We start from the raw sequence: 14,346 nt of genomic DNA, 5'->3' as shown, positions 1-14,346 counted from the left end.
GTCCACTGTGAGTCTGAACCACACCAGTATTCCCAGCATCACCCTGCTTTCAGCTCTGTGATGGTCACTGAGAAAGAACTGGAGAAACATCATCTAGCAGAGTGAACCTGAACGTCAGTCTGTCCTGAGCTGTTTTGACTGGTCACCATGTCTGTACAGTTTCTGTGGTGGTCTCCCTTACAGAGGACTTCTGTTTGTCCATGTTGTGGTGGATAGGGACACTGCATAGTTAGTGGACGTCCACAGTGCCGCTCAGTTGTTTGACTTCACACAGCACCACTCTGTGAGACGAAGAGCTTGAGCAAATGACCTAATAACACATCAGCTTTCAAAGTTTAGTGATGAACAAACAAAAACCTACATTTACTTTATGTACATTTCTATTGATGTGAAACAACAGTGACCCAACTCAGTATGTGATGAGGTAGATCTGTGACCTCTCACCTCTGACCTCCAGATCAACAGCAGAGAAAACATCCAGTCCTGTGTTTCTCTTCACTCCACAAAGGTACGACCCAGAATCCTTTTGGGTCAAACTGGTAATGGTCACTGTGAATTTTCTTGACTCCTTGTCATCAGTCAGACTGAACTGTGTGTTTTGTCTGTTGTTAGAGGTGATTAGTGCCTGCTGCAGACATGAGGACGGCTGGTTTCCTCTGCAGATGTACTTCATGTTGTTCTGGTCCTGAGACTCATATGGACAACTGATGGACACTGAACCTCCCTCATAACTTTGGACTTTGCTGGAACTGTCACAGCAGGTGTCTGTCAGAGAGTGTAACAAACAGACAGTGTTATTTAGTATTAATCCTTGTGTAAAAGTAATATTTATGAAATTATTTGAAATACAGATATATTAGTTTAAAAAGTGTTCAGTATCTGCAGGCACAATGACATCAGTATCAGTGGATTATTGTTACTAGTGCATTTATATATAATCAGCTTTTAAGTGATAGTGTGGATCAGTTTTAACTATCTTTAATTATATTATGCAATACAAACTTAATATCTGATTTGGCATTTACCTTGAACCCTTGTTTGTCAGAGAAAAGTATAAATATTAATTAGTGTATTTTAATATTATACATCAGTACTAAATACAAAACATTTGAGGACAGACCTCATTATTCAGCTTAGAGAGGTTTATAAAATATTCAAGCAACAACATTTGGGTTGATTTTAAAACTTTCTAATTCGTAATGAAGCTTTTTAATTTCTGCCAACCTTTGTGAGAGATTTGTCGAATCAGTTAAAGAGAATAAATGTAAATGCAACTTTACAAAAAATTGTAGCTCTTTTAAATTCTAAAGATCAACGGGCAGATTCCACTATCTAATGTGCTCGAACCTGCGTTAACATCTCATTTACTGTTGTATAAAGGACCATCATGCTATGATGTTGAATACAGTCACATACAGCCAACCTGAAACTCTACTTGTGCAAGATAAAGCTGTACATCAACTCATTCGAAACAGTTCAAAGAACAAGACCATCAGACTGTTGTCAGCTAAGATGATGAAAAAGTCAACAGTGCTACGACAGAGTGGCTCCACATACACAGAGAGTCTGTACTTGAGCGGCCTGTCTGCAACAGCCTCAGTCCCAACTTGTTAAATGTATTCATGTTTAGAAAAAAGACGTAGAAGTTTTTATCACCTAAATAAAATGACAAAATCACATATTTAAGTTTTTATTGTAATGTATTACTGACCTTTTGGAATGGGAGTAAATAGTTTTTAACAGACCATGTCTTCTGTCGTCAACCAGTACAAATCAAACACAGTGGTGTTGATTTACAAAATAACGACATTTTATTTAACAACAATATAGAAATTTGATATGGAGTTTATTTACCTCTGACTATATTCAGACTGACCTCACTGTAAATATCATTATAAGACATAAGAATGATATGAAAAGTCATATTAACATCAAAATGTGATGACAATCAGCTCAATTTACCTGAAACCACCTCCACTTTGACTTCAGCAGGGTAGTAATCCAATCTTCCACTGATCATCACCCCGCACCAGTATTTCCCAGCATGATTTTGATTGAGATTAAAGATGATGGCTGTGAAAACTTTAATGTTTTTGTCATCACTGATGGAGAATTCCTTTTTATTAGCATTTTTTGTTGTGATCAGGACATCATCCCTGCCGCAGTTGTTTCTGCACAAGTACTTCTCATTAGACTTGTATCCCTTGTCATAAGAGCAGGAAACTTTAGCTTCTTTTCCTTCATATCCAAATACATGGATAATCTCTGCTGCACCGGTCACTACAACATAAAAAAACATTTAATTTAAAAAAAGAAAGAGAGAGGGAGACACATACCAAAACCAATATCAAGGTGCTATTATTCTATACAATGCTTGTCTTTGCATATATACAAATAAATACAATAAATATTATATTTCAAATAATTTGTAAATAAATTCAAAGAACTTACTGAAGAGGATGAACAGCAGAATTTGAAGGCACCACATCTTCATCTTTTGTGAGCAAAGAGAAACTACAAAATAAGTTATACTAACATAGAAATGTTCCACCTACAACTTGTCAGTGTGCCAGGTAAATGCTGAACTGTCTCACTAGTGCACTTTGATCACTAGAGCTTTTTTTAATGATGCATCTCTTCTGACAAACTCACTTCCTGATTTCTGATCTCTATTTGTGAACATTATGTGAAATTATAACAGTCATCACAGATCAGTTAAACTGACTGAGGTGGTACAAAGAAAACAAACTCACCTTCATTTGAATCCACTTAGACTATAGTTAATAAATATAATATTTATCACTGCAGGATGTGAAAGATGATCAGCTCCATTAAGTTTTGACTATTGTCAAAGTATTTCAGTCATCAAGTGTTCACCTTTCTGCCACCAAGGGGCGCTCCAACCTGATGCCTTTACACTCTGAGAAGGTAAATAGTACATGAGTGTAATGGTAACTACATTAATTACATTAAGTCTTAAAGGCTTGTTTAAGCTTCTGTGTCTTTAAGGCCATCCCATTTTCTTCTTGACCAGCTTGTCAAGTTTGTCAGAAGGGTTCAACAACTTAGATGCAAGGTCTGTTCGAAATTAACTGTACCTCGCCCAGAAAACAGACGAGAGCAGGCAGAGACCTCTCACCTCTGACTTCCAGTTTAGCAGAGAAAACATTCAGGCCTATATTTCTCTGGATGCCAGAAAGTCGAACCTTTGTGGTGTAAGAAATCCATCTATATACCGACTAAAGTGATCATATTATACCTCAAGTATGCACATCTTTTATTGTGGAGCTACACTGATACAGAATCTAAAACAGTGCAAATACTGTATATGGAGGGTACTTAATGTGTCATCAAGTGTAAAGAGGAGAAGGAGATTTAGTGGTGGAATGAGGAAGTTGTGGTGTGTGTATAAAGAGAAAGAGGTGAACTAAGAAAAAGTGGGACACTGAGAGGACTGAAGAGTAGACAGAAGTACAGGGAGATGCAGCGTAAGGTGAAGGTAGAGGTGGTGAAGGCCAAAAAAATGACATGAGGACTTGTTTACTAGGTTGGACAGTAAAGAGGGAGAAGTGGATTCGTACAGGTTGGTGAGGCAAAGAGATAGAGATGGAAGGATTTGCAGCAGATTAAGGTGTTTAAAGATAGGAATTAAAATGTATTGAGAGGTGCCATGATAAGTGGTGATTGAAAGATGGAAGTAGTACTTTCCAGAATTAATAAATGAGGAAAATGAAAGAGAACCAAGAGTAGAAGAGATGACTGTTGTGGAGAAGGAAGCAGCAAAGATTAGTAAGAGTGAAGTGAGGAGGGCACTGAAGAAGATGAAGAGTGGAAAGGCAGTTTGTCCTGACGACATACATGTGGAGGTATGGAAATGTCTTGGAGAGGTGGGAGAAGAGTTTCTGATTAGTCTGTTTAAAAAGATCTTGGACAGTGAGAGGATGCCCGAGGAAGGTGTGCTGGTGCCAAATTTTAGGAACAAGAAAAAATGCAGAGCTGTGTTTCATACAGACAAAAAAAGCTACAGAGCCATACAATGAAGTTGTTAAAATTGCCAAGCTTCTGAAGCCTGATCATCGAACAATCAAGCGTTTCATTCAAAATAGTCAACAGGGTGTGGAAAAACCAAGGCGCAAAATAACTGCCCATGAACTGAGAAAAGTCAAGCGTGCAGCTGCCAAGATGCCACTTGCCACCAGTTTTGCCACATTTCAGAGCTGCAACATCACTGGAGTGCCCAAAAGCACAAGGTGTGCAATACTCAGAGACATGGCCAAGGTAAGAAAGGCTGGAAAAACGACCACCACTGAACAAGACACACAAGCTGAAATGTCAAGACTGGGCCAAGAAATATCTCAAGACTGATTTTTCTAAGGTTTTATGGACTGATGAAACGAGAGTGAGTCTTGATGGGCCAGATGGATGGGCCCGTGGCTGGATCGGTAAAGGGCAGAGAGCTCCAGTCCGGCTCAGACGCCAGCAAGGTGGAGGTGGAGTACTGGTTTGGACTGGTATCATCAAAGATGAGCTTGTGGTGACTTTCCGGGTTGAGGATGGAGTCAAGCTCAACTCCCAGTCCTACTGCCAGTTTCTGGAAGACACCTTCTTCAAGCAGTGGTACAGGAAGAAGTCTGCATCCTTCAAGAAAAACATGATTTTCATGCAGGACAATGCTCCATCACACCAAGTACTCCACAGCGTGGCTGGCAAGAAAGGGTCTAAAAGAAGAAAAACTAATGACATGGCCTCCTTGTTCACCTGATCTGAACCCCATAGAGAACCTGTGGTCCATCATCAAATGTGAGATTTACAAGGAGGGAAAACAGTACACCTCTCTGAACAGTGTCTGGGAGGCTGTGGTTGCTGCTGCACGCAATGTTGATGGTGAACAGATCAAAACAACGACAGAATCCATGGATGGCAGGCTTTTGAGTGTCCTTGCAAAGAAAGGTGGCTATATTGGTCACTGATTTGTTTTTGTTTTGTTTTTGAATGTCATAAATGTATATTTGTGAATGTTGAGATGTTATATTGGTTTCACTGGTGAAAATAAATAATTGAAATGGGTATATATTTGTTTTTTGTTAAGTTGCCTAATAATTATGCACAATAATAGTCACCTGCACACACAGATATCCTCCTAAAATAACTCACTATTTAACTAAAAACTACTTCCAAAAATATTCAGCTTTGGGTTAATATTAATTATTTTTTTGGGTTCATTGAGAACATGGTTGTTGTTCAATAATAAAATTAATCCTCAAAAATACAACTTGCCTAATAATTCTGCACTCCCTGTACGGTCATATTCAATTGCTTAATCATCGTTGTGAGTGGTGCTCAGCTGCTCATACAAACTCAGCTCTGAATTAACAGAGCACCCCACACCAGTATTTTCCAGCATCGTTTTGATTAAGATTAGAGATGGTGGCTGTGAAAACTCGTTTGTTTGTGTTGAGTATCTGTTTGTGGTGTTCTGATCAGAACATCATCATCCCTGCCACAGTCATTTCTGCACAAGTACTTCTCATCAGGCTTGTATCTCTTGTTATAAGTGCAGGAAACTTTAGCTTCTTTTCCTTCATATCCAAACACATGGATAATCTCTGCTGCTCCGGTCACTACAAGAAGAAAAAAATGTTAACTTGAAAAAAAGAGAGAGAGGGAGACACATACCAAAACCAATATCAAGGTGGTATTATTATACACAATGCTTGTGTTTGCATAGATACAAATGAATGCTATTAATAAATTAAGGGTTAGGGTTAAAAAATTAAATTCTAAATTTGTAAACAAATTCAAAGAACTTACTGAAGAGGATGAACAGCAGAATTTGAAGGCACCACATCTTCATCTTTTGTGAGCAAAGAGAAACTACAAAATAAGTTACACTAACATAGAAATGTTCCACCCACAACTTGTGTCAGTGTGCCATGCAAATCCTGAACTGTCTCACTTTGCACTTTGATCAGTTTTTTTTACTTAAGCATCTATTCTGACAAACTCCCTGATTTCTGACAGTAATTCATTTTCATATCAGTTAAACTGACTGAGGTGGTACAAAGACAACAAACTCACTTTCATTTGAATCCACTTAGACTATAGTTAATAAATATAATGTTTATCACTACAGGACGTGAAAGATGATGTTAGTTTTTAGTTGGTATATTGTCAAAGTAGTTCAGTCATCAAGTGTTCACATTTCTGCCACCAAGGGGCGCTACAACCTAACCTTCACACTGTGAGGTAAATAGTACATCAGTGTAATGGTAACTAGATTATAAATTAGTAAGTTATTGATATAATGTTCATCTCAATGACACAGTTACTACTTGTAGTGCCAGATAACCCATTTGTATGCCTCATAAAGTAACTTAGTGAAGTTCATATGTGAGTCACGGCAGGTGAGCGAATACTTTTGGCAATATAGTGGATTTTCATTCAAACTCATCTTCAGCCTCATTTACAGATGCATTCAATTCTGCATTTATTCAAGGAAGCTCAGTAAACATTAAAGCTCTGACACTGACTGTTAGTTTTTAGTCATCTGAAGAAGTGAAATACAAGTAAATACTGCATGTCCTGTACAACTTAGGTTTATGCTTTCTTGATTTCTCAGTAACTCTCTGATTGTATAACACAGTACAAATACAAAACCACAGCTGACCCCACACAAACACACATTTGTTCTTTTCAGTATCCTGACAGTGTGGAGACTGTTGGGTATCATTTACGGTGAGTCATGCACTTGTCTCTATCAATGAACAGTGAGTGAGTTTTACAGTTAATGTCTTTCTCTAGAGCCATGCGTGACTCCTCCAGGTGGGACAGGGAGCTTCTGGGTTCGCTCAGCTGCTGGTTCAGAGACGTCAGATGTTGTGTGTACCTGAGCTGGGGTTCATCCCTGCAGAGCTCCATGTTGGGTCTGAGAGAGCGAAGGTAAAGTCTGGACTGAGCTACTCTCAGTGGAGTCTCTTTGTTGTTGATGGCCTTCGGTAGAACCAGAATATTCCTCTCCTGGACCCCGATCTGCTCCAAGATCTGTACACACATGGTCACACAATTACTAACCAATCAATAGATCACCCTGTCTGACTGTCTGTCTGACTGTCTGTCTCTCTGTGCACCTTTGTAAGCTTCATCTCCAGCTGAGTCTTGGCCTGTACCAGCTCCACACAGCGCTGGCTGAAGGCTTGGTCCACCTTGGAGCACTGGACTCTCAGATCCTCAGTGGTGTCCTGCAGCACCTGCTCCACCAGCAGTCTGACACACAAACAGCTTAATTAAGTTCACTGAAAACTTGAAATCATTTACCACAGTGACGCTTTGAGCTCCCATCACACTGATCTTCATCATCATTACTCTGCAGCACTCTGACCTGAGACTGTTGGTGGCCTGTTCCTCCTGCAGGGCCTTGTTCAGGTTGTCCTGGCTGAACTTCATCCACGACGAGCGGTTACACACTCTGCATCAAACCAGAAGACACAGAGTGTAACTGTATTATTGTGTAATTGCAGATTCACAGACTCATAGCTCAAACTCACTGGTCCTGCATGGCAGCTGAGCCTGGGTGGTGCTTTGTGTCTGGACTCCTGTTACTGTGTCTCCCACAGTGGTCATCAAAGCTGTAGGCCTGGTACTTATCAGACCAGTCCAACTCTAACATGTGCTTGGCCTCTCTGTTCAACCTGACACACACATCAAAGATAGATAGATACTTTATTACAGCCTGGTCAATTCAGACGTCTAAATGACATTTTATGAATGACGTACATGTCAGGAAATGTACGTTTCTGTAAAGAGACACTCACTTGATCTGAGTGACAATCTGAGCTGTAGTTCTCTTCAGAAGGTCCTGGACGCTCCTGATCAGGTCCACTTCCTGTAAAACACAGTCCCACTGAGCCCTCTGCTGGAGCTGCTTTACTGTTACACTGAACTCAGTATGAGACACTTGATCCAGAGAAAATTACTGTGAGCACACAACTGAACTATTGTTGTAAAGACTGCAGGTAATTGTTCATTATTATTATTATTACACCAGCTTAATGTGTTTATTTCATATTTTCTCCTCAAAAGTAAATTTAAATCTATAATTTAAATTAAGCAGTTTAAGCAGACAGTCTGGTCCCAGTCTTTTTGTCCTGCAGCTCAGATTATCTGTGGTGATGGCGTACATCACCACAGTCTCTGTGGCGCCCAGTCTTTCTCCCAGAAGTCATGTCATTGTCAGGCCAGTTGGAGGATACTGTGATAGTTTGAAAACCACTCAGCTGGGGTGTATTTAGCAGCTTGGTTTTGTCTGGTTACAGATGTTGGCAGGAGCAGCTGCAGCAGCAGCTTTGGCTCAGGCATTGTGTTCACATTCACTGAATTTAAACTGCAGGATACTAGTTAATGTTAATTCATTACAATGATACACTGATCAAATGTCTAATATATCATTTAATTTAACAGTTAAACAGCAGCAGCAGAGAGCTCCTTATGACACATCAACTAGAGGTATGATCTCTGTTTGATGTATCAGCCCATGTGTTTTACAGGAAGTGGTCAAGATCAGAGATGTTCTGAAAATAACTACGGTACAGCTCAGGTTGTCGATCAGATGTCGTGTCAAACTCTGTTAAACTGCCTGATGTGAAAGATAAGTCGAGCAAACATCTTGATTCTAAAGCAGATCCTGATAATTTGCGGGCAAAAAGTAAAATGAATGATTCAATGGGATAACAATGGACATGTATATTTATTTACACTAGATTATATTTTGATCTTTTTTTTCTTTTCTAGACAGTTGATGGGACAGAGAATAAGAAAAATGCAAACAGCAAACAGACCATGATGTCATGGTGTCACCCACCTATAGTGATAAAACCACAATGACGCCTTAAAGATGCTAAAGATCCCGAACAGAGATGTGTTATGATGAACAGCGGTGGTGTATATGTTTATGTGTGTGTGTGTGTGTGTGTGTGTGTGTGTGGGGTGGGGGGCTTCCGTATCAGGTTTTTCAGTATCAGAAAAGGTTATAATATTACTTTGGAGTAGATGTCTTCTGTTGCTCTGAGGCTTTGGTACACACCATGGTCATATTCAGGTTCTTTATCATTCTTATGATCGGTGCTCCGCTGCTCATACAAACCCAACTCTGAACCAGATAAAGCTTCAGAATTAACATGAATCTAAAGAGAAAGAATTGTTTAAATGAATGAAACATCACAGGTACACAGAGGAGGTTGTATGACCACAGTCTGTTTTTCAGTTTGTGTGATCCAGAGTTTGATATTCACCTTTCTCATTTCTTCAGTTTCATCAGTCTTTGTTATGTTTCTGTTCACACTGACTTCAGGTCCTGGAGACACACATGCAGCACAACACACTGAGTCACAGTTAAGTGTGTTTGAGTGCTCGTGCATTTTGTGTGTGTGTGTGATACAAACCTTTCACTTTACATTTGTAAACAATGACTAGAACAAATGTAAACCATCATGTTAGTGTAGCCAGGCTGACAAAAAGTCATAGCTCTGTTGAGCCTAGTGCATAATAACTCTCACCAGCATGACTTTATGAATTTCTTAAATTAAATAAAATAACTCATAACTATTAGAGATAGAATTGATCCTGGAATTGATCCTTCCTGCAAATGGCATGGATTTACTTATACTTGTACAACAGCTCTTGATTCATCTGTCAGACCTCACTCATACTCAGACTGCTTCTTCCTCATTGATCATTCTTGATTGAAAATTAAAATGAATGTATCTTAACCATCAAAATGTCTCTTGGACCCCATCCCGATTAGACTGCTCAAAGATGATCAGCACGTCTATATTAGATCAGATTAATCTGTCTTTACTAATAAGCTATATACCACAGGCTTTTAAGGCTGCTGTAGTCAAACCTTTACCCAAAAAGCCTACTCTGGACTCAGGGGTTATGGTAAATTATATCCAATCTGCCCTTTATCCTTTAAATACCTTCTCAAATGGGAATGTTTGGTTTTCTATATATTTTTTGATTCAATTATATACTGTAAAGTGTCTTGAGATGACTTCTGTTTTGATATGGGGCAGTACAAATAAAATTGAATTGAATTGAATTAGTGAGTGTAACATCTGAAAACATACAGAAAGTACAATGGATATCTGTTATCACCATCTGAAGAACCAAAAGGAGAAGAATTAGCAGACTGTGTGAACTCTTGTTTCATTTCCTGTGTCACTGATGTCGAACAATGACAACATGTTCAACACGTAAATACACACAAACCGTTGACATGTTTACTTGGATATGCTTTGCTTGTAATTTGACCTGTTTCACAGTGATGGTAGAGATCACAGTGCTGGTCTTCTGTGGAAAGACTGTGTCAAAAACAACTTTCCTTAGGACTGTTGACTATTTTGTTGCATATAACTTTGTAAACATGTTTTTATACCACATGACATGTGTATAACATAAAAGGAGAAATAGAGGTGAGCAGTAACATGCAAGAAAGATCCACCAAAACTGGATGTGAAGTGAAAAAGTTGTAGTTTATGCTGTTAGAGTAAAAATGATTTACTCAGTGATAATTATCTAATTCTCTTATTACATTTTTGTTTGATTATTGTTTCTTACTTCTTGTCATTATGAAGGATATTTGTTTTTGATGTTTAATCCTGTCAGCAACAGGAACATGTTATACTCTGCTAATGCTGCATTCTGCACACAGACATAAAACAGAACCTGGTCCTTCGAGCCGGAGCTCAACAGTCGACGCCAATGGAGGAGGGTGACGGAACACCGGAAGTCTGTCGACAGCCGGACGTTTAGGACGTCCGTCAGAAAATCCTAGGGCGTAAATTCGTCACTGGGTCGGTGAAATAGCTCCTGATCTTCCCCTCCATCGGCGTCGATGACGAGTTCCAGGAGATGGACAATACAGCAACAATAAGTGAGTAATGCGCATAGGAGGTCGAGTGGGACCTATAGATTAAAAGCCACTACAAATAGATTACAGGTCGAGTGGGACCTATAGATTAAAAGCCACTATAAATAGATTACAGGTCGAGTGGGACCGGAGTTTAAAGCCACTATAAATTCATGAATTAGTGTATGTTTAGAAATCACTAATTGGTCGAGTGGGACCCTTTGAAAGCCACTATAAATAAATAGTCGAGTGGGACTAAGAAGCCATTAATTTTTAGTAGAAGTATTACCGGTTGTTGTGTGAAAGAGTGTGATTGTGAGTGTGGATGTCACCAATTGACGTGGAAGCAGCAGCACTGGAGGAAACCTAACGGTGATAACAAATCCAGTGGTCTGTTGAAGTACACAGTGTGGTGATTTAAGGCCATAGTTTAATAATGGGGAAAAATAACAGTAAACCTGCCTTGGAAGGCGATGAGAAATTCATGGAAAACTTCTCGCCTGGCAGTACTCAATATTTGAAGTTGTGGAAAAAGATCCATGACTTTGATGGCAAATTGACCGAGTCATTCTGTAACAATTTGGTAAATAAATTAAAAATTGAGGTTGCTAGTGCCTCCGATAAAGACAAACCAAAAAAGCAATTGCAGTTATTAGAAGCTACGAAGTGGAGAGAGCAGGCAGAAAGGAGGAAAAGAGACATTCTGAAAGAACAAAAGAAGAAGCAGGGAGAAGCAGGGAGAAGCTGCACTGCAGGCGGCTGCTCTTGTGGAACCTGATAAGGAAACTGCAGGCCCAAGCACAGGGGTCAGACAGATTTATGAGCAGCAGAGACAGGCACAAGAAGACTGAAGCCTGCAAGACACTGGGGGATCCAAAGGTAGACCCAGAAGGATGGGTTGAGCAAGACAAGCGATTAGTTGACAATGTTTGGTCTAAATGGATGGGAGATTGAACAGACTCTCAAGAAATCTTGGAAGGGAAAGAGCAGGTTATACAGGAAGAAACGGTCAGGGACAGATATTGTCCGCAGGGGATCAAGCTCTGCAAGCACAATTGCAGTTGGTGCACGATGCAGTGAAAGAAACATGGAAGAGAATACCTGATTATGTGAAGATTTCACAATGTAGACAGAAAGATAAGATGTGTTTGAGTTCAGAGCTAGATTAGAGGACACATTCAAAGATCACAGTGGGCTGCAAGAAAATCAGGCTCAAGATTCTCCCTATCAACAACAGCTGAAGCAGGCTCTGATGGCTGATTTCTTGCCTCAGTTGTCAGACTTCATAAGAAAACACAATGTGAACCATCGTACTGACGGTGTTCAACAAACTATGAACTATACCCATCATGCGCAAGAAGTTATTAAAAAGAAAAAGAAAAAAACAGCCACAGCAACTACTTTTGGGTTATTTGGGATAGATGAGGGAGATGACACACAAGTCTTCTTCCAGGGGACCCCGTATGGGAGGGGTCGGGGTAGAGGAAGATTTAGGGGTAGGCCAGGAGGGCGGTTCCCAGACAGACCTTGGCAACACCCATAGTCATTAAACCTAAAACAGGCTATAGGCCCAGAGTAAGACAATACCCATTAAAATCAGATGCTGAAGAAGGTATAAAACCTGTGATCAGTGATATGATAAGAGCAGGCATCATTGTTGAAGCACCAGATTGTCAATGCAACACCCCCATCTTTCCAGTGAAAAAAGCTGAATTAGGAATGTGGAGAATGGTGCAGGACCTGAGCGCAGTAAATCAGGCTGTTGACAGCCGAGCAACCTTTGTTCCTGATCCACACACATTGTTGAACCAGTTAAAACCAGATAAACAATGGTTTACGGTAGTTGATCTTAGTAATGCATTCTTTTCCATCCCAATAGCCAAAGAATCACAGGGATGGTTTGGTTTCACCTATCAGATGAAAAAATACACTTATACCAGGCTACCACAAGGATTTTGTGATAGCCCCACAATCTTTTCACAAGAAATAAATAACTGTTTAGCAGACTTTGACATACCAGAACACAGTCAGGTTTTGGTATATGTAGATGACATTCTTATAGCATCAGACACAGAACAAAACAACAAGCAAACTGCAGTAGCTCTATTTAAACACCTTCACAGAACAGGGAACAAGGCCTCCTTGTCAAAGTTACAATGGGCAAAACAACGAGTTACGTTTTTAGGACATGACTTAGTACCTGAAGGAAGGCTACTAACAGCAGACAGGAAGAAATCCTTCCTAGATGCTCCAAAACCACAGACAAAACAACAGATGATGCAATTTTTAGGATTATGTAATTATTGCAGGTTGTGGATTCCGAATTATGCTCAACTCACACAGCCATTGCTAGATCTCATCTATCAGACACCCATGACAATGAAACAGGAAATCTTGTGGACCCCAGAGGGAGAGGAAACCTTTACCTCACTAAAACAGGCCCTTGTAGGGGCAACAGTTTTAGGCTTACCAGACTATAAGAAAGAGTTTGTGCAGACAGTAGATTGTAAGGGATCATTTATGACTTCTATGTTAGCACAGAAGGTGGGAGGCAGATTTAAACCAGTAGCATACTACTCAAAAAGACTTGACCCTGTAGCGTGTGCACTACCTACATGCGTCAGAACTGTGTGTGCTGCAGCCTTAGCAGTGCAGGCCTCAGCAGAAGTGGTCTTATTCCATCCATTACGGTTGTTGGTCCCTCATGCAGTGGACATGTTATTGACTCAGACCAAAATGACATTCTTGTCACCTGCACGACACCTATCTGTAATATCTACACTTATGTCTCAACCACACATCACTGTTCAGAGATGCACAACACTTAACCCCTCCACACTCATTCCATCCCCCGAGGATGGAGAACAGCACAGTTGTGCTGAAAACACTGAAAAGCAGTGTAAACCAAGACCAGACTTAACTGATGTAGCTCTTGATAAGGGAGAGGTTTGGTTTGTAGATGGGTCATGCTCTAAGACCCCTACTGGACAAACACAGACAGGATTTGCTATAGTGACACAAGACACTATAGTGAAAGCAGGCAAACTACCATCACACTTCTCTGCCCAGGCAGCTGAGATAGTTGCCCTCACCCAGGCCTGTAAAGAAGGCCAAGATAAAGACTTAACAGTTTCACAGATAGCCAATATGCTTTTTCAACACTCCATTTCTTTGCAGCCCAGTGGGCAAGGAGAGGTATGACCACCTCTACAGGGAAATCAGTAGAACATGCAACATTGTTAACAGCACTTTTAGAAGCTGTACTGCTACGAAAGACCTTAGCAGTTTGTAAATGTGCAGCACATACGAAGGGTAAAGACCCAATTTCTAGAGGAAATGCTTTCGCTGACAAAATTGCTAAAGAGGCAGCTAAAGGAAAGCGTGGGATTTTAGTGCTCACAGTGCAGGACACAGAAACAGCGACACCATTTGATTTACAA

General features: G+C 40.1%; 1 protein-coding gene across 1 annotated transcript in view; it reads right to left on the bottom strand.

Moving 5' to 3' along the window:
• Nucleotides 1-6,726: 6,726 nt before the first annotated feature.
• LOC113162450 (tektin-4-like) overlaps nucleotides 6,727-14,346 on the bottom strand; it is a 17,543-nt gene continuing 9,923 nt past the window's right edge. Inside the window, exons 5-8 of the mRNA XM_026360582.1 lie at nucleotides 7,545-7,688; nucleotides 7,379-7,465; nucleotides 7,128-7,263; nucleotides 6,727-7,041 (exon numbers count right to left, since the gene is read on the bottom strand). Coding sequence (XP_026216367.1) covers nucleotides 6,727-7,041; nucleotides 7,128-7,263; nucleotides 7,379-7,465; nucleotides 7,545-7,688 — 682 coding nt within the window. The remainder of the gene's footprint in view (nucleotides 7,042-7,127; nucleotides 7,264-7,378; nucleotides 7,466-7,544; nucleotides 7,689-14,346) is intronic.

This window comes from Anabas testudineus, chromosome 1 (genome assembly GCF_900324465.2).
Source record: "Anabas testudineus chromosome 1, fAnaTes1.2, whole genome shotgun sequence".
Lineage (NCBI taxonomy): Eukaryota > Metazoa > Chordata > Actinopteri > Anabantiformes > Anabantidae > Anabas > Anabas testudineus.
The sequence above is the reverse complement of the archived record's forward strand: the minus strand, read 5'-3'. Positions and strand labels throughout refer to the sequence as shown.